Source organism: Myotis daubentonii, chromosome 12 (assembly GCF_963259705.1).
Source record: "Myotis daubentonii chromosome 12, mMyoDau2.1, whole genome shotgun sequence".
Classification (NCBI taxonomy): Eukaryota; Metazoa; Chordata; class Mammalia; order Chiroptera; family Vespertilionidae; genus Myotis; species Myotis daubentonii.
Window position 1 is genome coordinate 39,366,777 of NC_081851.1, and position 27,902 is coordinate 39,394,678.

Here is a 27,902-nt window from a genome sequence, read left to right on the forward strand (position 1 = left end):
AGGATTTATCTCTGGAATTAATATGCCATATTAATCGAAAAATGGCAAAACCATATGATCATTTCAATTGATGCAGAAAAAATTTGACAAAATCGGACTCTCATGTTTAAAAACAACCAACTAGGAATAGAGGGAACTTCCTCAGATGTCTAAAGGACATCTATGAAAAACCCAAAACTAACAGTTCAAAGGTCAGCAGTTTGAATAATCAGTAGGGAAAGTTTCAGCAAAAGTAGTTAGTGGATTTTTAAAAACTCCATTATCTTTTATTTATTCAGTTTCACACAGACTTTTCAGAATGTAAAAACAACAAAAATTACCATTAAATTGTTTTAAATAAACCAGGAGCATTCACAGTCAAGATTTTACCTATTGGCTTTGTCTGAGGTGCACAGGTTATCTCTGGAAATGGAGGAGACTGGCTCCCAAAGGGAGACTCCAGCTGCCTCCCCAGTGTGCTCTTCCCTCACGACCCAGCCATTCATCCTCTGGGTGCAGACGCCATGTCCTGGCAAAGAAGGGACAAGTCGTCACTGAGCACCTACCAGGCACCAACTCTGTATATGCATTGTTCACTCAATCCTCACAACCACTTTCTGAGGTAGGCCCTATGATTCATCCCACTTTATATTGAAAAAAAGTCTTGTAATAATGTTCTAAAGTCACACAGGCAGTAAATGGCAGAGCTGGGATTCAAACTCATGTTTCCAGAACTTAAAATGCATTCCCTTTCCATTCTGATGAGGCAAACAAAGCATTGATTTGGAAAACAGGGCAAGATACAGGACTGAACATGTCCTCCAAACCCATGTTTAGGGAGTTTTAAGAAGCTCCTTGGGGTTTTATTTTGTTACCTCTACAAAAATGATTTTTTTTAAATCCTCACCCAAGGATCCTTTTCCATTACTTTTAGGTAGAGTGGAAGGGAGAGAGAGAGGGAGGGTGGAAGAGAGAGAAAGAGAAACACTGATGTGAGAGAGACACATGAATTGGTTGCCTCCCTCATGCCTGAAGTGGGGCCAGGGGTGGGGAAATGAACCTGCAATCTAGGTATGTGCCCTTGACCGGTATCGAATCTGAGACCCTTCAGTGCACGAGATTATGCTCTAACCACTGAGAACACTGGCCAGGGCTACAAAGATGATTTTTAATGAGTTGCGCATCAGCATCACCTGAGGAACATTTTCATTATACACATGCCTGGGATTCGCCCCTGGAAGTTCTACTTGCAGGAGAATACAATGTGTTAAGATTTTCTTGTCATTTCTAGAAAAGATACCAAATAAAAATAGTAGAATTAATTAAGCTCAAAAAAAGTATATTGAATAAAAAAGGGAGACTTAATTAAGTCTGGGCTAAGTTATTGGCTCTTAAAGACATGAGAACATCTCAGTAGGGTAACATTTGTTTCCTTGTTTGTAATCCTTGAATCGGACTAGGTTGCCTGGGGCTCTAGCAACAGTGGTATTCAAAGAGCAGTTCTTTTTCCTGTCCTCAATTCAATTCAGTCATTTTTTAATGCCTTCTCTTCAAAAGGCTACTTTTTTTAAAAGAAGTCACATCAAGAAGAAAAGGTTAAATTGAAAAATAAATTTAACAAGCATTTATCGACTGCTTGTTGTATGCAAAGCCCCATGCCAGGCAATGCAGATCTTGAAAGAAGAGGGCATCTCTTCTTTCAAGGTAGGGAGGGCATTTCACAAAAAAGAAATAGCTTCTCTAACATTGCACAAAAACAATGTGATTGTTCAGAAAACTTCTGCTAGATTTTTATTATTGTAAATGTGATCAATTACTTCTTCAATGTATATATACATCTTGCCCCCCAAAAAGCTCTTTTTAAGCCATACGGTCTTTGCAGAAGACTGTATTATTTGTTAGCAATTATTTGTTTACACTCAGCTATAGGTAGAGTATACTTTCCTAACTGCACTAGCGTCCTTACTCCTTTGGGCTTCGTCAGATGACTTACTTACTTTGCCAATGGAATGTGAATGAATAGACTCTATGTGACCACTCTCGTGGTTTTGCTTGACCTTCTGAGCTCCTGCCTTCCACCTGAGAACAACCTGTCTTAGAAGTGGCTGCTCCCTTAGTCTTGCTTCCAAAATGAGAACATAGAGCAGAGGATCTTCCCCACATGTTGGACCAAGTCCAGCCTAGCCCAGAGCCCCAGCCATTGACCCATGAGTGAAACATAAATGTTTGTGATTTAAGCTACCGAGTTTTGGGGTTGTTAGTAATGCACTGTTATTGCACCAAAGGCTGACTAATACAGCCTGAAATGGGTTACAAAGACACTAGAATCATGAGATCCTGGCGTATTTAGAGAGATCATCTAACTTAGTGCCCATACTAGTTTGCTAGGACTTCTTACAACTAAGTACCCAAGTAAGCGGCACAAAAAAACAGAAATGTATTGTATTACAGTTTTGGAGGCTGGAAGCCCACGATCGAGGTGTAGTTAGAGTTGATTCTTGCTGAGAGAGGTGCAGAAGAATCTGTTCCATGTCCCTTCCCACTTCGGGTGGTTTGCTGACAGTCTTTGTAGAAGCATTACTCCAATTTTTTCTTTCATCCTCACATGTTGTTCCCCTGTGTTCTTGTCTGTGCCCTGATTTTTTAATAAGGTGTGAAATCTTTTATAAGGAGACCAGTCATATTGGATTAGGGGTCCACTCTACTCCAGTATGACTTCACCTTAACTAGTTACATCTGCAATGACCTTATTTCCTAATAAGGACACATCTGAGGTACTGGGGACCAGGGCTTCAACATATGAATTGGGTGGGGGGGGGGGAATACAGTTCAATTCATCATAGTGTTTTTTATTTTATTTTTTAAATACATTTTAATTGATTTCAGAGAGGAAGGAAGAGGGATGGAGAGAGAGAAACATCAATGATGAGAGAGAATCATTAATTGGCTTGCTCCTGCATGCCCTGTACTGGGGATCGAGCCCGCGACCTGGGCATGTGCCCTTGACTGGAATTGAACCCTGGACCCTTCAGTCTGCAGGCTGACACTCTATCCACTGAGCCAAAATGGCTAGGGCTATCACAGTGCTTTTTATACTTGTACTCCCTGAACCAGAAGAGAACCAAAGATCATTATGGCTTACCTTCCCTGTGCGGGGCCACTGGCCCCTATTGTAACAATTCTCACTGTGAAAGGAGTAGATAGTTCATGGCAAGCTTATGTTGTCTACAGAGCTTGTAAGTTCTGGAAAAGAATGGGAATCCAAGTGTCTTCATATTAGAACATTTTTCCTATTTCATCTTATCTTTTTAGTGGTCAGTGATTCAGAGAGGCACCTAAAGCAAACAGAATAAAGTAATTAACCAGTTAGTAATTGGGGGAGGGGACAATTTAACAATCATACAATTCAAATCACCCATAAGTTTCACCTACCGTTACCAAGGAAAAGTTTCAAAGGCATGAACTCTCTGAAGGAAATAAACAGGAAAATGGAAAGGCTAACTTTAGCAATCAAAAAGTGATATAAATATACAGGATATTTTTTAAATATGAAAGTAAAAGTTTATAAATTTAATGAAATGGATCATTTTATGACATTTTCAAAAATTGACTCAAGAAGAGGTAGAGATCACAGTAAATATAGACAAATGAAAATGTACTACCAAAAAGGTACCAAACCCAAATTTACTCTGAAAGTTAATAAACTTTGAACTATTGCAGAACAGGTGGCAATATCCCCAAATACTTGCCCATCACCCTTATGAACAAGATTTTTTAAAACCTTTAATAACTATTAGTAAAATCGGATACAGCAGGATAATCATGACCAGGATTTATTCTAGGAATACAAGCATGGTTCAACATCAGAAATCTATTTTGTAATTTGTTACATTAATAGGTGAATGGTAAAGGTGCATACTGCTCCTAGATACTAAAAATTTTGATAAATGTAAAACCGTTCTTTTCTACACAATTCTTTCTAAGCTCCAGATAAAAGTAAACTTAACCAGAAACCTCTTTCTTGTACAGAAGAAAGCAGACTCAGCAATCAATAAAAACTTCACGTTATATATTCTAAATGTTATCTCAGCAAAGACCTGCTCCTCAGCACCCACTCTGTGATCTCTTTACAGGTCTTCACTGTTTTCCTCTGGAAAAGAGGCTGTGGTGGAAAGCCCACACAGCAGGAGAAATAGCGTCATAGAGACGACTTACTAGGGACCTAAAGAAACTCAGAGCAGTTACATATGCCCAGTGCCTACCACAGCGTGGGCCAAGCGTCTGCTGAGCACATTACATACAGGATCTCCTCTCATCCTTTCAACACGTCTGCAAGACAGTTTTACAGATGAGAAAACTTCCGTCTCACCCTTGTCTGAGGGCTCTTTGCTACTACACCACCCTGTGGACCCAATAGAGGGCAGTAGAGATCACATAAGGGGACAGAAGAAGAGCAGGTGAAGAAAGATGGGAAAACCTAGCTGCAACTTTAAAAAACTGTTCATAGGTGCTCACACAAACAAAGACCTAACAGAACGTAAGAAAATCTAGGGAGTCAAAATAAATAGATTTGGAGCCTCTGGAGAGAAGTGGCCAGCTAGAGCCTCCATGCAGACAGAAACAAGCATTCCCTCTTTTAGGGTGACCTGTGTGCAGAGAGCCAAGACTGGGAAATGATTACAGAGTGGCTTCAACTACCAGGCATCCTCTAGAAGTCAGTCGTGAAGTAAAGTGTGGAAATAACATAGGTAATCAGATCTGTGTGTTGCTGGGGATGATGCAAGCCTATTATTTCCCCCAAATCAAAGCACTCGATTCATGTCCAGAGCTCGGAAATTCGTTTCTCATTAAAGGTCAACAAAAGCAAACACGGCCTAAATGTAATTATTAAGCCAGCTGTCCTATGTGATGGGGCAGGATGGCATTCCGAGTCAGGATATCAGCTGAAATTAGCATGACAGGGTCCTTGCATCTTTAATCAGGAACTCCTCTTTCAGAAATACTGTAGCACTGAAAGAATGGAGCCAAGTTAGCATTCATTTTGTTCCCTTACTGATTTATCTCATACTTTTAAATTGCAAATCTAGCAAACAAGACCTTAGTAAAGTTCACTAAGGCAATGGATTTCCATTAGGGCTGTTAATTGTATTCATCTGTCATTGATGGTCCACGTTCTATAGCAGTGACCTGAAGCAAATTCAAGAGGGAAGGCGGAGAGAGTTGGAGGGGGAGAAATTGATATGGATATATGCATGGTCCATGGACAGAGACAGGTCTGGTGAAGGGCCTGGGAGGGGTGGATGCACAGTGGAGGGGTTCAATGGGGGTGGGGGAAGGAATCAAAGAGGACATCTGTAATGTCAGCCTGGGGACTCAAGGGTCCCAGGTTCAATTCCGGTCAAGGGCATGTACCTTGGTTGCAGGCACATCCCCAATAGGGGGTTTGCAGGAGGCAGCTGAATTGATGTTTCTCTCTCATCGATGTTTCTAACTCTCTATTTCTCTCCCTTCCTCTCTGTAAAAAAATCAATAAAATATATTTTAAAAAAATAATTCAAGGCGTGAGGCAAATTTGGACTTCTTGTTTTTGTTTATAAGTTTAGGTGTGAGAAAGCTGATCCAGGCATCAGATGAACTGTGAACCCACTACTAATTAGGGGCAGCTTCAAAGGTAGAGGGACTTGGTAGGTTGGAATGGAGTTTTTGAGCTATTGACATAGAATGAATGAGGAAAGGGCCTAAATCACCTGCCATTCTCTTAGAACCACCACTACTACTATTTTTTCTCTCTAACTTTGAAGAATTCACTTAAACTCTTTGAATCTTTAATTTACCAATTGTAAATTAGAATAGGTGGCAGTGAGAGATTTTATATTGTGCCTTTTGCTATCTTTCTTTGATTTTTCAGAAAAAAAGAAATTTTAAGCATATTATAGAATTTCAATATTTTTTATTTTTATACCCCAACACTTCTTTAAGATTAAGTTATTGCCCTAACCAGTTTGGCTCAGTGGATAGAGCGTCGGCCTGCGGACTGAAAAGTCCCAGGTTCAATTCCGGTCAAGAGCATGTACCTTGGTTGCGGGCACATCCCCAGTGGGGGGTGTGCAGGAGGCAGCTGATAGATGTTTCTCTCTCATCGATGTTTCTAACTCTCTATCCCTCTCCCTTCCTCTCTGGAAAAAAATCAGTAAAATATATATTTTTTTAAAAAGATTAAGTTATTGCCTAGCTACTGATGAAGTTCTTCTGTATTTTTTATGCACCTTTACACCTGGGGTCATAACAGAGGAAGCAACCCATTATTGACTCAAATTATAGTCAACATTTCTTCCACAGCCCACATTACTTCCCAAGAAATTTGAAAGCTTCTTCCAGCAATAAAATGAAATGACAATGATACTTTTGTTACTTTCATCCAATACATATTCTCTAATCATCATGATGAAAGAAACGCTTTCTGAGTTTACTGTCTGACAGGGAGTGGATGAGCTGTGTAGAAAAGTTCAGGAATGTTAGCTAACCTGTCATCAATTCGAGAAACTACTTAAAGGGCATGATTAATCCCATTTTGAAAAGTTTAAAATTTTTAACATAATGAAGGCCACAGGAAAGAAATGACTTTTTTGAGTTAGAGTGAATTATATAGAAATGTTATAATTTAAAAAATGAATACAAAGGCATTCACACCTAACACCAAAGAAGATCTTATTCTTAAGTTTAATATCTCTTATATTCATATCAGCACATATGTAAGAATACATTTAATTAATATGAACCCAAAGTCTGTTATTTTTATCTCAAGTGTTTTAAATTTTACTAATATGGGTATTATTAATGCTTATGATAGAGATATTTATAAGAATTCTTGTGTTCTAGATTTATCTTTCTCTCAGGTGATATGAACTTAGATTTACTGGTTATGGTGTAAGTCACTTATTCTTCTCCAGTATTCATTTGCTCAAAGTCACAAGGTCTAAATGCATTTCATTGGAGCAAACATTTACTGAGGAGGATCAACCAGACAGCACGGGGCTAAGTATCATGTGAGAAAAAGAGAACACAGTCCCTACACTTGGAAGCTAGACTCACATGGCACACCTAGGGAGACCGCCTTTTCCCTGCTGGGACAGGCCCTCAGGTAGAAATAAAGGATCCCCAAAGAGCTCTGAATGCCCCTGCGAATACTTTCTCCTCCCCTCCTCCAGGACACCACAGCCTGAGCTGCCCAATCAGCAGCTGCAAGTGAGATAATTATTTTCTATGAGATTTATCCCATCATGCCTCTCACTCCTGTTTGCCTCAGTCAACTTCAAGACACCAGGGCATTCATTTCTCACCTACTAACTTACCCCTGTGTGTTCAGCATGTATACAAATCTGACTCGGTTTCTCACTCCTTCCCAACCCCAAACGCTCACCTACTATAACTCAGTCTATTATCTACAAAATCCCTCAAATGCTCACTCTTCTCTGAAGAGTCCCATGACCTGGCTCCTGCCTACCTCTACCAAAGGGAGAGGTCTCCCACCCTTCCTGTCTCCTCTCTACCTTGCTCATTCTACCTAAGGCAATGCTTGCTTGATGTTTCTGGAATTCCCCAAGCTCCTTCCTGCCCTGTGGCCTTTGTACCTCTGTTGAGAATGCACTTCCCCCAGATCATCACATGGCCATTGCCTTGCTTCACTCTGGTCTCTTCTCAAATATCACTCTTCAGGGACATTTTCTAAAATAGACACCAGCATTAACACCTCCCCAAGCCCTCTCCCCCACTCTCTTTCCCCTGTTTTATTTTTATAGCACTTACTACACTACTATCATAGTCACTGTTTTCTTGCCTTATTTGCTATTATCTCAATACTAGGGGCCCAGTGCACGAATTCGTGAACCTTGAAAGGAACTGTGGGCCATGAGGCTGGGATAGGCACAGGGGCAGGTCTCAGCCCATCCTCTGCAACCCTGCCCATCCCCTCTCTCCACGGCCCCAGTCCCGTTTGCTGGCAGCCCCGCTCCTGCTGCTGCCGCTCACACCTGCTGACAGCATAGGTGATTGGGGCTGACACCATCAGCTGCTGCTCCAGTCGCCCCTCAGTAGCAGGGGGAGGTGGAGAAGCCCTCAGGGGCGATCAGGCCAGCAGCTGCTGCTCGCACCCACTGATGGCGCCGAGTGTTCGGGACTGGTGCTGGGCACTGGCAGTGGGTGCAAGCTGGCAGTGGGTGTGAGTGGCGGCTCTGGTGCCGGCAGCAGGTGCAAGCAGGGCTGGCGCCGGCAGCAGGTGTGAGTACTGGACGGGACCATGGCACACAGGAGCAAAGAATTTTCAGTAACCACCAGAGGCTCACCCCTATGACAGCAACTGGCACCCCATCTTGGTCTGGTGCACCCACTCACCTGCTCCACCATCCCACTGCGGCCAATGCCCACCATGTTCTGCATATGCCCCTGGTGGTCAGCGCATGTCATAGCAACTGTTCGGTTGTTCTGTTGTTCGGTTGTCCCAGTTGTTCCGCCATTTGGTCTATTTGCATATTAGCCTTTTATTATATAGGATAAGCTCCATTTGGGAAAAAATACCGTCTTATTCATTTCTGCATCTACCGCAACAAGAACAATGTCTGCCACAGTTATAGCTACTAAACTATATTTGTTGAATGAAGGAGTGAATGAACATTACAGAATTTCTAGAAAAAAATCATGTTTATGTAAGTTTTAGAAACAGTAAATACTATAAACCCCATTTTGAAGATTCATGGTGCAAATTTGCTTTTCACGAACTTCATCATTGTATTCCTTTTTGAGTCTCACCTATAAACACTTACAGAATCAGTATTCCATTTGGGAAAGGCTACTGTTGGCTATGGAAGTCTGTTGAGGGTATTTTAGGAAAGGAATGACACCTGACTCCCAGGCAATCCCCTGCTCTCTTCTTGGCCCCTGCCCCCTCCAATATCCTAATTTCTTTCCGGGACCAGAAACAGAACTCCATTCTCAGTAGTCCAGGCACTTGGGCTCTGGGGTTCATGTCAGAGAAGAAAGAGTCTATATGTCACAACCACCCAAGACACAAGGAAAGGTGTGATCAGACAGCCCCCTGAGTCAGGGGGAGAGGGCTGTCCCCACCTAGGTTCTTGTATTCTTGTATGAATGAATTCTCTCTGCTCTACAAACCTGTAGCCTGGTTGGTTATTCTACCTGCCTTGGTAGCAGTTCAAAAGTTGACCTGGAAACATGAGACATGGTAGGCATGGAAGTGGTCTCCAAATAATTTTTATTGTACACTGCAGGAGCAAGAAAATTTTGAGCATGTGTATTTCCCCATATCAAGTATTTATGTAAATACTTGGCACAAAGTTTTTACATGCACCACGATATTAATATATTATATGCACTTTAAAACACAAACAAAATTAAAATTTTAAAAGAATGAGGTCAACTTGAAATAATCAATATTTTTAACATAAGGTTCTTTTGTTTTCAGAATAACTTGGACAGAGCTATGCATCTTCTTTAAAAAAATCATCCCCATGTTTTCCTTTATTTTGTTCTGAGATTTAAACATTTTTTTCAAACGCTCAGAAAAGTTATAATAATAGTATAATGAATACTTGGATACCCATGATCTAAATTAAACAATTAGTATTTTTGCCATATCTGCATTATCTGTGTTTGTGTGTATAAATGGCACCAAATGAAAATAAGATAAAAATATTATGCTATTTCAGCTATAAACACCTCAGCTTGTGTCTCCTACAAGAGAATATTCTCCCTCAAAATCAAAATACTTTAGTCATAGCCCAGGAAATTAATAATTTCCTAACATCATCTAATATCCAAATCATATTCAAATTTCTTCAATAGTCCTAAAAATATCTTTTAGAGCTGGTTTATTTCCAAACAAGGATCAAATTCAGATTCATGCATTACATGGAGCAGTTATGATTTTTATTCTCTTTAAGTCTAGAGGGTTCCTCATTTATTTTTTTAGAACATTGTCTTTTTTAAGAGATCAGGTAGAACTGCTCACATTTTGTATTTATCTGTTAATATTTTGCTGTGGTGTCACTTACCATGTTCCTCTATCTACTATATTTCTTCTTTCCTGAGAGTTAGGGTCAAAGGCTTGATTAAACTTACTAGTAGTGAAACACTTTGGCAAGAACATTACTTTAAGAAGCACCTAAAAGCCAGACCATCCACTATTGACAGGTGACACCTGACTTCGCTAACGTAAAGCTATGTTTTCTCATTTGTAATTTATCTGGGGGATGATATTTTTCAAGGTCTATTAATGATCCTTGCCTGAATAAATTATTACATTGTGGGGTTAGAAAATGGTGATTTCCTCATTCTCTCATTCCTTCTCCATTTATTAGCTGGCATTCTACCTTAAAAAGATTTCTACCCAGTAGGTGTGGCTCAGTGGTTGAGTATTGACCTATGAACCAGGAGGTCATTGTTTGATTTCTGGTGAGGGCACATGCCAGGTTTCGGGCCTGATCCCCAGCAGGGGTATGCAAAAGGCAGCCAATCAATGACTCTCATCATTGATGTTTCTTGCTCTCTCCCTCTCTCCTCTTCCCTGAAATCAATAAATACATATTTTTAAAAAATATTCCCTCATCTACTGAGGATGAAATACAGTTCCTTAAAGGCAGAATATGTTTGTTAAAATTTTCCAGAGTAAGGAGTTAGTAAAAATCAGCCTTTTCTTACTTTTGCTTTAAAAGAGCATTATGAGTAGTATCTCTATGAACTTATAGATTTTCATTTAATGTTTTATAATAAATTAGTCACAATTTTTTTCACCCCCAACTGTGGCAGTTTAAACTTAAAACTTAAATCTCTAAAAATAAGCTCAATAAATGCTGGTGTAGCGCTCCACACGCTGGGGTCGGGAGATCTACAAGAACTTTTTCCTTTTAAGAAGTCCCTATTCATATTAGAGCTTAGGGAACATTGAATTAGCACTTGTCAAATAGAATGAACTTGTGGAGACTCATTACTTGGCAAAATGCCAGAAATTCTTGCTACAACATTATATCAGATGTCTTAAAAAGGTAAACACTGACTTTTCAACATTTCTACCTCTGTCTGCCTACTTAATTACTGACTTTTGGAGAAAAAAGAAAGATCATAAGTTAACACTAACATTTCCTTAATTAAAATGAAAACTGTAGTGTTGATTACATAGCTCAATCATAATTTATACTGTAGTGTAATAATTCAACGTTCTTCTTTTCTTTTTGCTGGCTGTAACAATCAATCCTGACTAGCTAAAGGAAAATAAACATAGATCCTGGGGTAGTTCAGAGAAAGGAAAGGTTGACCTGTCACGAGACACCTCTGAGGCCTCAGCATGGAGTCTTGGGGACCTGCTCTCCAGAGTGCTGGAGGGCCAGGCACCCCAGCTGCAACTCCTCCTGTCTGTCCACAGGCTGAGCAGGTTCCCTGAAGGAGCACCTGCTGGGCCTGGCTGGGGGCTGGGCTCACCCTGGATTAGGTCAGAGAGGCAGGCTCATGGAGCCGGGACAGGGCCTAGAGGTCCCCTCCTGGACATGGACTTGTCGGGAATGGGCAGCCTCCACCCAGGAGACTTCAGAAGTCCTTTAAAGCGAACTGGAAGTGACTGTCAGGGCATGATGGTGTGTTGAGTGGAATTTCATTCTTAACACTATCATTCTGATAGGAGTGATATTTCTGTGTTGTTAAAATGAAATGTCTTGGGTGTGATTTTTTTACTGGTTTAGGGAGACCACAGCTAGGGTGCCAGTTTGAAAAACAAAGCTTGGGGAGAACAAACATGTACCGTTGAGTAGGGGACGTTTACATAAATGTCCAGACTACTAATTCCAGACACTTGCTTATTTCACACATCAGTAAATCTGCTAAGTCACAAAAGGGCCCTCTCTGCATCCGGCGGCATGTGGTTATGTAGGTCTGGATGATTGGTGCCATCTTGAGATGTCAACCTCGAATCAGAAACAAGTGCTACATCTTAGGAGAAGATGGCAGGCAGGTTGCTTTGTGGCTATTAGTCACACCTGCAACAGGGTTTTATCTCCTGTCAGTTAGCACTCAGTTATCAACACCATCAAAGAAAGGTGAGTTTGTGCAGCTGGGCACACATTTTGCTTCATCTCAGTTTTGGAATAAATTTCTCTTTCTAACAGAAGAGATGAATTCCAATGCTATGCTTGCATTAAGCTGGCCGTGACACAATTAGGAAATATTTTGGACTTCCCACGTGAGCACTGGGATGGGGATTGTTCAGAGTCATAATGAGCTCACATTCTTCACCCCACATTTCCTTATCCAGGGGGCAGGACCATGAGATGAAAACCTGGCTTTTCCCCTTGCCCTGTTACAATACACAGAACAGCAACGTGCTGGTGTTCACCTGCTGCCCTAATGATGCTGACACAGTGCAGGGGTCCAAGCACCGAGACATCCAGGAGAACCCAGACATTCAGTGTCTATGGCTGAGGGCGAACATCAGAGAATGCCAAGGGGCCTCAGGAGAAGGTGAGAAGATTCCTTCCTGGTAAAGGGTGAAGATGCGGTACCAGCTGGTTCATCCTGTCTTTCCTTATAATGTTCTCCACCTCCCACTCCCAAACTCACCACCCAACAGGCCTCACAGGGTTATCTTGGAAAGATTTAAAACACTAAGAAAACCATTACAAATCTGTGTTGCTCTTTTAATATATATGTTTTTAGGTTCTTATAGAATAGAAAATATTAGTGTTTAACAAGGACACTTGGTTTAGTGATTTATTATTTCCAATACATATACCCAACTATTATTAAAGATTCTACACTGTATTTCAAAAATTCTAAGTCACTAGAGATGAGATTATTACTGGGCTTAACGCAGTTTGGGAACAGAGATACAGAGACATAGTTCATGACACTGGAGAACAAATAAAAGGCCAGATAGCTTGCCACCTTCATCTGAGGATGAAAGAACTAAGGTCCTTTGAGAAAATTATGGTCAAAAATCATTTCTATATTCTTAATGTAAAAACAGTACATTGAAAGTTAAAATAATCAGGCAGGATTTTCATTTGAAAAAGAAACTCAAATTCTTTGAGTTTTCCCACCTTTAAACTCAGACACACAGTAAATTACAGATGTGGAACACTAAGTAACATTCCCTGCATGGTGAACATTCCTATAGTCTTATGGAATCTATGTTCAGTACCCATTTGGTACTAATGTCCCCAAGTTTCAAAGAATAAAATAGTCGATGAAATGCAAAGCTTGCATCCAGGATACTAGAAAAATGCTAGCTATTATATGATGGCTGTCAAATTTTAAGGCCTGGTTCTGCTTGAAGAGTTACTTCAATAGCAATGAAAAGAGGCATGCTTTTCCAATCATGATGTAATTTGCTGGGTTATACCTGCACAGTATTCTATAAAGACAGAATCTTTGGAAAATAGGAAAAAAGACCAAAGTTTTGTGCAACCTATGGTTTTTTACTTTTTATAACCAGCAGACAAAGCACGTGAAAAATATCAATTACTTGTCTTTAATTCTGTCTACTTTCCACTTCTAGATGCTTTAAATAGAATAAGAAAAGAAAAGCAACAAAAAAAATTCCATAGACTACACTGAAGGCTGACATTTCAATGTTTCATTGGCAGAGTCAGTAGTCAATAGTAAAGTCATAACTATAGAAAGGAAAACAATTATTGCTTAAGTGCCTCCTTAGTTTCTGAATATTTTTCCATAAAGAAATAGGAAATATGAGCCATGTATTATTGCATAACCAAGTTACTTTTTTCTTTTCATAAATGTTTTTGCTTCTTTCAAAAGCTCTTCCATATCTTCCTTCTCTTCGTCCTCCTTTCCGGGTTCCCAGTCAGAATCTTCATCCGTGGGCTCATACTCTTCTTCTTCATCATCTAGAAAGCTGTCATTCAGGTCGTACTCATTGGGTTGCCCTTCGTCGTCATCCGCAGTGTTTCGGACTGAAAAACAGAAGTTTGGTACATGAATTGCCACTCAACCTGGGATTGGATATAGCTAACTGTTAAATGCCCTTCTCCGTCAAGAAAAATTCATTTTACCTAATACATAGCTAATCACTACACACTTCCAGAAAGGGGACTAAAATGACTACTTGCTATTTATTATTTCTAGCTTTTCCTACCATGAGACTCCTGAGACTAAAATGTCCTATGAGATTCATAATAATGGTTCCTTCATAATATCATAATCATATCCAGGCCACCCTGCCTTCTGGGATGGTACAGTGTATTTCTGTCCCAGTTATTCACTGCCCCTCCCTGTGATATGATTATACTTCTCCATCCCCAATGACACCAGTCTTGGCCAAAACAAGTGGGTGGAAGTGGTGTGTGGCCTTCCAAGGAGAAGCTTGCAGAGCCTTTCTGCGGTTCTGCTATTATGATGTCCCCTGGGCTGTGAGAACAGCGGGTCCCAGGCAGGGGCTGATCCTCCAGCCTGAACGCCGAGCTGGGACAAGGCCATAGCCAACACGCAGCTGGAAGTGAAGAAGAAATACATCTCGTGTTTGTGTAAGGCACTGAAATGTGGGGATTATCACAGCAAACCTAGCACAATCTGACTGATGCATGAGGGCTGTAATCAAATGAGAAGATACAAAGTTTACATACTAAACTTTTGGAAAGTTTAGTTTATAAATCTATGATATTCTACAGTTCATTATACAAATAAGATTACTATGGTAACAGCATTTAGAATTTATAGATTTTTAATTAATATTATAATACTAGAATTCTTATCTCCAAATTAATTTCTTCCCTCATCCCACTCTGTTTTATATTCCTTCCATAGTGAGCATCAGAGTTGGTCTAAAGTAAGGCAGTCAAAGACTCTGGGAAGATATGGAGCATTTAAGAAACAAGTAGGCTCAGCCAGTGTGGCTCAATGGTTGAGCATCAACTTATGAACCAACTAGAGGCCTGGTGCACAAATTTGTGCACGGGTGAGGTATGGCCAGCCCACCCTAATCAGGGCCAATGGGGGCAGGGCCGGCTAGGGGAAGGGCTGCAGGTGGTTGGACAGCCAGCCCTGCCTCCTGGTCAAACTCCCAGTTGAACTCCTGGTTGACGGGGCAATTTGCATATTAGATTTTTATTATATAGGATAGTTCACGGTTCAATTCCTGGTCAAGGCATATGCCTGGGTTGCAGGCTTAATCCCCAGTTTGGAGCGTGAAGGAGGCCGATCAATAATCATTGATGTTTCTATGTCTCTCTCCTTCACCCTTCCTCTCTGAAATCAATATGTATATAGTAGGACAATTCTATCTGGAAATCTTCTGAATAGCAGAGGACAATCACTGTGGTGAAAAGCAAATGTATGGGTAAGAAATATTAATGTCCATGTTTTTCCATATGCTTTAGTTAATGTCTTCTTAGTTCACACGAAATAGATATTTATATTTTTCTTAATATCACTACTCATTCCAGAGAGGATTTGAGACAGCTTATAATAATAATAGAGGTGATTAAAAAAATACAAATAGAATTTAAAAACATAAAAAGTAAAATATATGTCAATCTCAATTTTAACATAATTATTATAACTTGAGTATCAAGTTTCTTGGTAGGTAACAAGGAGCTACGTTGTAAGCTGCACAATTCTCATTAGTGTAAGAATCACCTCGGTTTCCTAAGGGAAATCTTGCTAACTCAAACACAACTTACCATTTTCTACCTTGATGTCCTTGATTGATCTATTATTCACTGTGTCTGGGGTGTCCTAAACCCACTCACCACAAGCCAAGGAACAAAGATGACTGAAATCCTCCCACCTTAAAGACCACATTAACTTAAAATTCGCCCCTCTACTGTACCCTGATAACCCCAGGTTTTGGAGCATCTCACCACAAACAAGTCAACTCAGCTGGTTTTCCTGTCTCTCTGTAACTTTGCCCATTTGTTAGACATATAATAAATAAATGAATGAACGTGTGAGTAAATGAACATTACATAAATGAGATTAAGATCTTGGGTAATGTTAAACTTTAAAGATTGGGAAATAAGAAAACAAGTATGCTATAATTCTGTCATATATCACTAAATTTAAAAATATGAGACCTCAATACTTAACTTAATATTTGAAATACTCCAGATACCTTAATTTGTAGGTTTTGGAGTAGGAAGAGATATTCTAATTATGTTGCCACAGAGCCTTTGAAAGTACATTAAAAACATAAGACTAAATGTTGCTTAATAATATCTGTACTTTTTTTTTAAAGTCTTTCTAATGAAATAAAAATATTTTTACTTCAAAGAGATTTTGCAAAGAAAAGTCAAATATTTTTAATGATGCCATATGATACATATTGATTGTATTTATGAAAATGGTTCCTATTTCTATGAAGATGTGTCAAATACTTTTTTCATAGAAAAATGCTAAACTTTGTCAATAAAATATAATTTTAATCAAGATTATTACATTATTGCTGGAAGGAAAGTTAACAACCATAAATGCTACATCGTTAGATACAGCCTCAGTAAAAACAGTATAACATATAATCTCCACACATATTACCTCAGATAAAGTGAGTATACTGGTGTCTGGAGTAGTAAGGCACTAAAGTATGTTTCAGCCAGAAACATCAAATGGAACCCCCAATGGTGAAATTAATCATTGTTATCACTTGGTTACAAGTTGGTTGTGTTTATACACATACAGATACACGTAGGCATAGTCTGGAAGTATGCATTTTATTCTCTCTCTCTGTGGGCAGAAATATTGTGTGCTGAACTGGCCTCTGCCAATGATACAAATAAGCCAGAATTTGTTATATTACAGTTCAGAAGGAGGGGAAACAGAAGGTCAAACAGACTGATGTAAATAGGACTGACGGACATTAATAGTTGTTTGTCTAGTGTCTATTCCTCTTTCTTCTCCTTCTCCCCAAATTTTAGTTTATATTGGGGATCCCTGTGGTTCTGAAGGAGGTGACTCTACCCTGGTTCCAGGGCTAGTACAAACTAATCAGTGGCATAGTGAATGGTTCAAGAGAACGAATGTGATCTAAGCTAGTAAAAAAACAAGTGAATTTTATGATTTTTTTCTTAGAATGGTGAGAGTCAAAGTTGTTCATATTCTCTCTCTCTCTCTCTCCCCTTAGATGTAGAAGTGGGTACTTATCATACCAGCTGAATAAGGATGGGAAGACAAGCCAGTCTTAGGATAATACTGACCTCTCTAAAGACAGAATGTTGGAAGGAAATTGGATCACTGGTGACATTATTAACAATATTAATGAGCCAAAGCATAAATTATGTCTATCTAGTCCTATATTTGAACTTTTCAATTATAGAAGTGAGCAAGTTCTCTGTACTGTTTAGACCAAATTGAAATTTTGTTTTCAGGTACTTACAAAGAAAAAAATCCTAGCAGATGCAAGGACAAATATATATTGTTATACAATAATTGTAGGAAATATTTGCTGTATACTTACATTTTTATTTAATAAAAATCATTAAAATTAGCAATTTGACAAATTCACAGGAGAGATTTTGGGAAAAATTCATAATCACTGGAAACTGTATATAGGTTTAATAAGAGATTCATTTAAAGGTTTCATTTTGAGTTTCCTGAAGAAAAATTACTTACTTGGAAGTGTACTATGTCTATATTCTATCTTGTGCTGAGGATTCTTCCTGAAGAAAAAGAAAGAAAAGAAATCAGAAATAAGATCTAGTTTTCCAGTCACTAAAAATTAATGACTATTTTAATTAAACTAGAACACTCACTAACTCACACAGACAATTAGACCCCAATAAGCCTCTCTTAGAAAAGCATTTGCTTTTCCTTGTTAACTACACTTGCCATACTGTACACAGCAGTTGCTTTTTGATTTCAACATTTACTGATGCCAGGCATATTTCTAGATGAAAAGATAGAGTGGTGAACCAAAGTTCTTTCCTCATGACTTATACTCTAGAGAAAGACAGCATGAGACAAACAAAATATATCATATTCCTAAAGCAAATATACTTTATTTTTAAAATGTCAATGTCATATGTTGCATATATAAAAATATAATGTAAAATAGTATATAAAATATATAACACAATATAAAATGTGTGTGTGTGTGTGTGTGTGTGTGTGTTGTGTAATGTCTAAAAGATACTTTTAAGGTGCTTCTGAATCCAAAGAAAAATCTGACAGTCATAGTAAGCAGACTCTACTGCAATCAGGTTCCTGGCTACTGACTGCTGAGCATCATAAGACACTTAGCTCTAGTCCATCCATCACTCAGGTCAAGAAGGAACACAGAGTTCTTCCCAGATGCTTCAGAGAGAGATGCCACTGTGTCTTGGACCTATTCTCATCTGGCTTGTTCAACTTGAGCATTATGTTGTGCAAGGGGCTCTGGTTTCGGGATCAGAAGACCTAAGTCTGAATTCAAACGACACTGTTTACAGGTTATGCGATTCAGGGTAGTTCCTATGAACCAAGTCTCCACTTCCTCCTCTGTAAGCAGGGATAATAGTGCCTACTTCACACAAGGTTGTTCCAAGGGTTAAATGAAGTAATGTGTATAAACATTTGTAGGCTATTAAGCATTTTACAACCATCAGCTATTTTTATAGAAACAGAAATCAATTTTACTTTAAGATGGGCAACAATATCTGAAAACTGTGCCAGCAAAAGTAATTGCTAAGTAATACTACATAGTTAAATTTTGTCTTCAGTAATACATACAATTATTATGGTTGAATATGTCTTCACTCACACTTCACACACTTATAGAATATCTTCTAACATTTGCCTATGTATATTCAATTCTCAAAAACCAGTTATTTCATAATAAGGCGGAATGTCTTTTTCATATAATCCTGAGTTAATGCTAAGTGGCAATTCTGTAGGGTTCTTTGGAGGCATTTGTAGTAACTTTCCAGGACAATGTTAAATTCCATCCAGGACTTTTTCCTAATAATGAATGGAAATAGTCAGCGTTCATTCATAAAATATTTATATCAACCTTTTTCACAGATGGCATTTTCTATAACTCAGCAGGCCTCAAAATCCTTTCTGTTTTTTGTTTTGCTTTGTTTTGTTTTTTGGGGTGTGTGTGTTTATGTGTGTGTTTGCATTGTTATTAATTATTAATAGTAATCTTTAGGTTCTAAACACAGAACCATACACTCATAACCACACCAGGTTTTTGTGAGCTGTTACATTTTAAAATATACATTTTCTAAAACATTTCTGATTTTAATGATATAGGTATATGAATAACAATATATATCTGAAGGAAGAACACTTCAGGAAAAGATAATTTTTAAAACGTCTTTAAATTTGCTTTAAGGCCAAGGTAGGAACAAGCTAGAGCAGGTGGCAAAACACAGAAAGGTCTGTATAGCTCAAGGGGAATGAGTGAGAAGGAAAATAGTAGGAAATCAAGTCAGAGAACTTGTGAGACATGGTAAAGAGTTTTGTAGGAAGCTACCGGAAGGTGTTGAGTAAAAAACAACATTATACAACTTGTTTTTAGAGAATTCTTCTGGTTGCTATGTGGAAAACAAGCTACAGAAAGGCGAGGGAAGGAAAGGGATATACTCCAGGAAAGAGGTTTTGACTAAGATGATAGACAGAGGAAGTAAGAAGTGGTTAGGGTTTTAAAGGTTGAAATGGCAAGAACTGCAGATGGACTGGAAGAGTGGTGTGAAGAACAGAAAAGAAGCAAGGGTGCTTCTTGGTTTGGGGCCTAAATACTCTGTGAAGGTGAAGTCATTGACAAAGGTGGAGAACACTTGAGAACGCACTGCTTTCCTGATGGAAATCAAGAGTTGTGTTTCAGATGTGGTAAGTGTGAACACTATTTACAACCAAGTGGGGGCATTCAAACATGAGCCTGGCACCGCCATTAAGTTAAATTAGCTCACCCAGGGAATAAGGATAGAATAGAGAATGGATGAGATCAGAGAACTGAGTCCTCTGGCTCTGCAATAATCACAGGGAGGAAAAAGGAAGAGGAGACAGCAAAGAAGGCTACGAAAAGTAGCTGGGAATATAAGTGATCTGACTGTATGAATATGAATAAATTGCTCTCTGCTCTCCATTTCTACACCATTGAGTGGAGACCCCTAAGCATAAATGATCCAACCTCTGTTTTCCATGTTTTCATGAGGAACTGAGGCTCAGAAAGATCCAAGTTATGCTATAGAATTGGCATAACCATAACTAGAATTTTAAGTCTGCTGATTTTAAAACTCGTATCTCTCCATCATAAAAAGCTACCTAAAGATTAAGTAGTCAACAATAATGAGAACAGAATAGTAATTTTTATTTTTGCTTACTTCCAAGCACTTGGTAATTTAATATCAAAACTTAACACTCAAAAATTTAAATGAACCTGAAGTACTGTTTTACATCAGTGTCTAAAATGGTGACTAGCACATTAGGTGTTCAATATTTGCTCAATGAATAAATGATCATACTATCTTTTTGTTTTCATCCCAAAATAATTTACCTTAAATTTTTGAAATTCAACATTTATTTTAAAACCTAATGCAAAAACATGAATTCTATGTTATCAAATATCTAAGTCTCAAAATTTAGGAGAAAAAATAATTAATAAATATGGTCTTTGTTAAATAATGAAAGAATAAACCAGCATAAAATAATAGAAAGTAGTCAATTTGGTAGCTGAAAGTAATTATAATTTACTACCTATGCCAAAAGAAATCTGCAAATTCTTATATATTTGCAATTAATACTAAATATAAAAAGAAAAACAAATTTATTATTAAAATGAACACATAGTCAAAAAAAGAGAAGAAAAAACCATAGAAGCCATATTTTGTCAAGGCTATATAAAGATAATTGATGGTGTTACTGCTATAAAAGAATTTTTAAAAATTATAGTCAAGTATTATGTAAAACTGGATAGCAAGTGAGCAACATTTAGTATAAAATACCTTCTTCTAAGACCATACTCTTATACATGATTAAAGAACTATAAGCATGGCAAATGATGATAGGTTACTTTCTCTAACTGCAGATCCTATAAAAATTCATTAAAAGATACTATCAACTTTGATTCTGCTCAACTACAAATAAAATGATTGATAGTCTCACAACTACCAGGCACCTATAACTAGTGTTTCTGTAATAAAACCTATTCATTTTGCCTTAAATTATGTAATATAGATTTATACTAAATACAGGTTCCTATTTTTTAGTAAGTGGCTTCTAAAAGTCAGCATCGTATAGTTTGAAATGTACACCTCCATACATTATCAGTTAAGATAATACTGCAATAACTTAAAACATTTTGGGAAAATAAAACATTTTATGTCATAGTTATAAATCTGAATCAGCAAAAACAAGATATAATAAATTTACTTATTATCAAATATACATTTAAATGATTTATTGCTTGTGGCAAAACACTGTTCTTTCACACTGTACAGATCAAGTTGCAGATTCATTACAATGAGAGCACTTATAGTTGTTGACTGATACACTTCCTTACCTCATCCCTCTTAAAAGGTATAATGAAATAAAAAATAAAAAAGCAGGGTGCTGGCTTCTGAGAAACATGAAGGCACCAACATCTTCATATGTATAATACCTGCCTAAGGTTTTGTAAATTAAAGGCAATGTATATGAGTTTGGCTTTACATTTTTACATTAAACTGGTTGAAAAAAAATTTTTTTAAATATATATATATATTATTGATTTTTTACAGAGAGGAAGGGAGAGGGACAGAGAGTTAGAAACATCAATGAGAGAGAAACATTGATCAGCTGCCTCCTGCACACTCCCCACTGGGGATGTGCCCGCAACCAAGGTACATGCCCTTGACCGGAATCGAACCTGGGACCCTTGAGTCCGCAGGCCGATGCTCTATCCACTGAGCCAAACTGGTTAGGGCAAACTGGTTGAAAATTTATTCCAATTATTTTAGTGTAGGTGCATTCTAAGTTTAGTGCTTAATTTAACAGCAAGAACAGGAGTAATAAAGCACTGCATAAAACCTATTGCACACCAGAGGAAGTGAATGACTCAGAAGCAGGTGCAGCGATCAGTAGGATATACTGGACATTAAGTATCTAATATTGTAATTCAGACAAATACCTCAAGAAAATCAAATGCATTAAACTGAGCTAGTCTTCTGACAGACTGCAGTGTACAATGCAAAATAACAAATTAGTTAAATGGGCAAGATATTTAAAGTGACAACATCAACTGGTTCATTTTAATTATCTTTTTTCAAGTTGATTTTTTATTTGATTTGAAAAATAATAACATCAGAGAAATTGGAACAATGCCTGTAGTCCAGAAAAAAATAAATTTAATAATATCCTTTTCTATACTTTAACTTCCTATAGTATATGGCCAGAGAAAAAGCACATCTACACTAATAAAAGAGAAAAATGGTAATTGGCGTACGGCGGTACCCTTTTCATTGGCTAATCAGGGCTATATGCAAATTAACTGCCAACTAAGATTGGCAGTTAACTGCCAACAAGATGGTGGTTAATTTGCATATGTAGGCACAATGCAGGAAGGCGAAAGGGAAAACAGGATGAAGCCCCCTGCCACTGACAGTGATTGGAAACCCGGGGGGAGCTAAGAGCTGGGGGGCAGGGCAAAGGCGGCCCTGGGGCCGCCTTTGCCCTGCCTCCCAGCCATGATCGGAGAATCAGGCGCCTTTGCTGCCCTGGCCAGTGATAGCAGGAAGTAGGGGTGGAGCCAGCGATGGGAGCTGGGCACGGTCAAAGCTGGCAGTCCCAGGAGCTAGGGGTCCCTTGCCTGGGCCTAAATTGAAGCCCACGATCGCAGGGCCGCTGCAGCTGCGGGTCCCCGCTGCCCGGGCCGGACGCCTCAGCCAGTGGCATCCTGCAGGGGCAGGGGTGGAGCCCGTGCGATCGCGGCACCCCCCGCTGCCACTGCAGGTCCCCGCTGCCCGGGCCGGACGCCTAGGCCAGAGGCGTCAGGCCTGGGCAAGGGGCCGATCCTGCGATTGGAGGGTGATGGGGGTCAACGCCTGAGGGCTCCCAGTATGTGAGAGGGGGCAGGCTGGGCTGAGGGACACTCCCCCCCCCACACACACACCCAGTGCACGAATTTCGTGCACCTGGCCCCTAGTCTATATATATAAAAGCCTAAGTGACCATTACGACCAAACAATCAGAACAACCAGAACGACCGGACTACCAGCCAGTAGCTATGAAGTGCACTGAGCCAGACCTTGCTGCTAGGGCCCTGACAGCCCTGAATCTGGTTCACCTACACCCGCAGCCCTGAATCTGGTTCACCTACACCCCGCACCTCACGGAACTGGCCATGCCTTAGCTTACTGCTGGGGCCAACCTCCTGTGGTCCCTCCCCTTGACCGCCCCCCCCCCCCAATCGTTCCCTATCACCAGCCAGGCCAACGGATCCCACCTGTGCACAAATTCGTGCACCGGGTCTCTAGTTAATTATAAAAGAGCAACAATATATACTTTTGACATAAACTATGAATGCAAGAGTCAGTAGATTGACATCTTTTAAGAGATGAAAGGAAACAAAATTTGCCAAGCTAAAATGCTACATTGAGTAAAAACATCCTTAAAAACAAAAAACCCAAAAAACTAAATAAGGCCATTTTCATACACACAAAAACTTAAAGAATTCTTTTCCAGCATATTTTTCACAACCTGAAATACTAAAAGAAGTTAAGACTAAAAGAAAATGATACCAAATAAAAAGATAAAACTTCAGGAAAAAATGAAGGGCACACAAAGTAATAAATATGCCAGTAAATATAAAAGAGTAATGATGCTTAACATTCAAGAAATTAATAACAATACCTTAGACGTTAACATGAATAGTGGTAAAAATGTATGATGACATATAAAAAAAAAGGTGAAAGAGGAAAAGAAATTAAACTGATGTAAGATTATTGCATTGTTTGGGAAATGGTAAAATTAGCAACTCTAAGGTAGACTATAAGAAGTCAATGATGACTATTACATAGAATGTTACATGAGAAAACATATATAACTAAAGAGTAAATGGAGGGGGAAATGAAATGAAAAGCGCTTGGCTAAATCCAAAATAAATCAGGAAAAGAAGGCTAAAGGAACAAAGAATTTGTGGAAGAAATAGAAAACAAATAGTAAAAGACAAAATTAAACTCAAATATATCAGCAATTGTATTAAATGTAACTGGACTCAGCATTACATTAAAAGGTAGAGACTATCAGACTGGATAAAAAATAAGACCATGGAACCAATTATACACTATTTGTAAGAGACATGCTTTAAATATAAGGACAGAGGTTGAAAGTAAAAGGATAAAAAATATCTCACAAACACTAACATAAGCTTGAGCAGCTCTATCATATCATGCAAAGTAAGAGTTCTACTTCTGGTAATGACAGAAGAAACCTATTAAAAATAATAATCTTAAGGCAATAGATAATACCAAAAGCAGGCAGAAACCAGAGGGGTGTCACATGGAAAAAGGGAACATCTGAGTGAGTTTCCCATTTCTATGGCTTTTCTATTAAAGACAGACCACAGTTCATGAAGAAAAACTAACAGAATTAAGGGAAGAAATATTACTATCTCATTTCTAATATCCGAAAGAAAAAATTTAATATGTCACTTATAAGTATGTATGATATTTGCTATAAGCTTTTTGTAGATATTCTTTATAATATTAAAAATGTTTCCTTCTATTCCTACTTTGAAATACTGTCATAAGTAAATTTTGTCAGCTTTTATAATTATCTATTAAAATTATATAATTTTCTACTTATTCTGATATGTGGAAAATTAACATTATTTTTTAATATTAAAACATGCATTCCTTGACCAAACCCAATTTGGTCATGTTATAGTTTCCCTTTTTTTTTTTTTTAATTACTTGATTCACTTAACCAACCTTTTTTTGTTCTTTTAGGAATATTTGCATCTAAATTCTAAAGTCATTTTTCCTGTAATTTTTCATTTTGTATTTTTCTTGCTAGGTTTTAGTATTAAGATTATTTTGGTCTTGCCCAGCTGGCATGGCTCAGTGGTTGAGCATCAACCTATGAACTAGGAGGTCACAGTTCGATTCCCAGTCAGAGTACATGCCTGGGCTGTGGGCTCGATCCCCAGTGTGGGGCATGCAGGAGGCAGCCAATTAATGATTCTCTCTCATCACTGATGTTTCTATCTCTCTGTTCCTCTCCTTTCCTCTCCGAAATCAATAAAAATATTTTTTAAAGATTATATTGGCCTCATAAAATGAGTTGGAGAATATAACCTTTTTTCTTTTTTTGGAATACTCTGTATAAACATTGAGTGTTTCTTCTTTAAATGTTTGGTAGAATTAACACCAAACAGCCTTTCCTTTGTGGAAGGCTTTTAATTATGTATTCAATTTCTCTAATATTATGGGATTATTCCATTTTTTCTTGAATATGTTTCTAAAAGACATATTTTCTAGGAATTTGTTCACTTCTCCTAAATTTTCAAGTTTATTGACACAGCTGATGAAAATATCTAATGACATTCTGTTGGAATGGAACACTTATTTTTCAAATGATAAGGCTTTTTCCTTTCTAGCTTCAGAAGCTTATTCTGCCTTCTCATTAAATACCACAATTACAAAATTGGCAACGACTTCAAAAAGTCCACTAGGTTTAGTAACCTGTATTCCAAAATTATCAGAAAAATGGGTGTCTGGAATTAACACCCATTCTGGAATTCTCTAAGACTAAGAATGAATTTTGAGGGAATTTCTTCCTATGAGGGAATCGTTACTTCTCTCTTTGGTATTGTGGTCTATTTACACTTCATTCATTAAGCAAGGCTGCAGGTATAAGGATAAAAGAGACAAGAAAGCGCCTGTCTGGAGGAGGAGGCATTCTGGTAAAGAAACAAATGATCTCTTGAAATAAATTCTATTCTGCATGATACACATGGGCACACGATGCTACAGGAGAGAGAGGTAGCTTTCCTTTCCTTACCGGATCCAGTTTCATGTGTTGGCAGGAATGGTGGAGCTGAAGGAGGCAGAGATAACATCCTGAATTGATTTGTGTCACACTAAGGAGCCTGGATAAGAGTGTACGATGGGATAGCATCGATCCCTTTTAAATTATATGATTTGCATTTTAGAAAGTTATGAGAAAAAATTCAGATATTTATAAGGTTAACAACTTCAATACTTTAGAATTATCTAAAGGAAATATTGTAATCCTACTTATTAGCAGAATGAAAACCTTTCTATGGGAGTTTAAAAACTAAAAGTTAAAGGCTTGAGATGAGAAACTGCAGGCATAAATGAATAAATAACAGAAATTAAGGAGAACAGGAAGCACAACCAAACCTTGTAGATTTCCATACCTATAACAAGATTCTCCATAAGGGCATTCAGGCCGGTCATCAGCTAGATCTTGACACATGACTTGTACACCTCCATAATCATTATCACCAGGGTGACTGAAATGTTGGAAATGGACAGGATTCTTCCTATAAGGGTTACAAATATACAGTGAGAAAAAATAACTAATAGAATATGTGAAATTTCTAGATATACTAAAAAATAATTAATAGGATATGGCAGGAAGCGAAGCAACACACATCTGGTTATTCCAGAATGTGAACTAATATGCTACATTGTTAAAAACAAAACTCATCATGTATTCAACACAGAACTCTCCATGGTAACAAAATTAATTTCTAGTGAAATATGGTAAGCCATGTATGTCAATGGACATTACTTTACAGATAAAAGTATAAGTGTTTGAGGACTTTTAATGAGCACACTTAGGCACTCTTTGCTAAGGTAAAAGACCATTACCAACATTCTAGAAGTCTCCACAGGTCTCCTTCCAATCATTAAACCTATTTTCCTACCCAAAAGTAGACACTATCCTATCATAGAAAATAGTGTATCTCAAATTTTTTGGTTGCAAGAAAAATTTACTAAAACTCCAGAGAGCTTTTGTTCATGTGGTTATTTAACCTGTTAGAAATAAGAAAATAAGAAATGTAAAAGGTATATTTAAAAATTATTAACCTTTTATATATTACTAGAGGCCCGATACACAAAATTCATGCAAGAGTAGGCCTTCCTTCCCCCGGCTGCTGGCACTGGCGTCCCTCTGGCACCTAGGACCTGGGCTTCCCTCACAGCTCTGGCTTCGTCTGGAAGGTCGTCCAGTCTAATTATCATATTATGCTTTTATGATTATAGATAATAAATAACATGTCTTAATGTAAATAACTATATCTTCCCCCCAAAATTCATGGAAACACTGTGTCAAACTTTGAAAATGTATTTAATGTCTGGCTCAATCTTAATAGAGGGCATCTAGATTCTCAGATCTGCTTCTGCATTCAATCATTAACAGTAATGCAGATCATGTAGCCTCTGGAAAACTGCTGTATACCTGTGAGTGAGAGAATTAGAGTGAAAAAGGCAAACCCACAAAATCTTGGTATCATTATGAAAATGGTTTTATCCTTACAGATTTCCTAAAAGCTTCCTGGGTACCAGAACTTCTCAGGAGAATCTTAACCATACTTTGGGAAGTGATGTTATAAAACAACACGTTAGTTTTCTCTGTTCTTGACTTTAAATTGAAGTATATAGTATATACTTTTTTGAGAATGACTTTATGTTTACATGATTACTCTATATTATTGCATGTAGCAGTAGTATATTTTCATTACTGTGTAACATTCCATTGTATGAAGTTGCTACAGTTTATTTGTCCATTCTACTATTCATAGACCCTTGGGTTCATTCAAGTTATTGGCTTTTATAAATAATACTGCCATTAACATTATATTTTTGGTGTACATGTTTATGCATTTTCTACATATGCAGAAAAATAAAGATTCTACAAAAACAATTTAGAAGTAATACACTAATTCAGCAAAGCTGCAGGATAAAAAATAAAAATAAGTTCTG

General features: G+C 38.1%; 1 protein-coding gene across 2 annotated transcripts in view; it reads right to left on the reverse strand.

Annotated features, from left to right (window-relative positions):
* Positions 1–12,656: 12,656 nt before the first annotated feature.
* The window catches only part of APLF (aprataxin and PNKP like factor), a 64,507-nt gene continuing 49,261 nt past the window's right edge, over positions 12,657–27,902 (reverse strand). Inside the window, exons 8-10 of one of the 2 annotated variants that reach the window (XM_059659586.1) lie at positions 26,330–26,455; positions 17,602–17,648; positions 12,657–13,952 (exon numbers count right to left, since the gene is read on the reverse strand). In XM_059659586.1, coding sequence (XP_059515569.1) covers positions 13,756–13,952; positions 17,602–17,648; positions 26,330–26,455 — 370 coding nt within the window. In that variant the 3' untranslated portion in view covers positions 12,657–13,755. Of the gene's footprint in view, positions 13,953–13,981; positions 14,489–17,601; positions 17,649–26,329; positions 26,456–27,902 lie in introns of those variants that run through there. The other variant, XM_059659584.1, reaches the window with a different exon arrangement.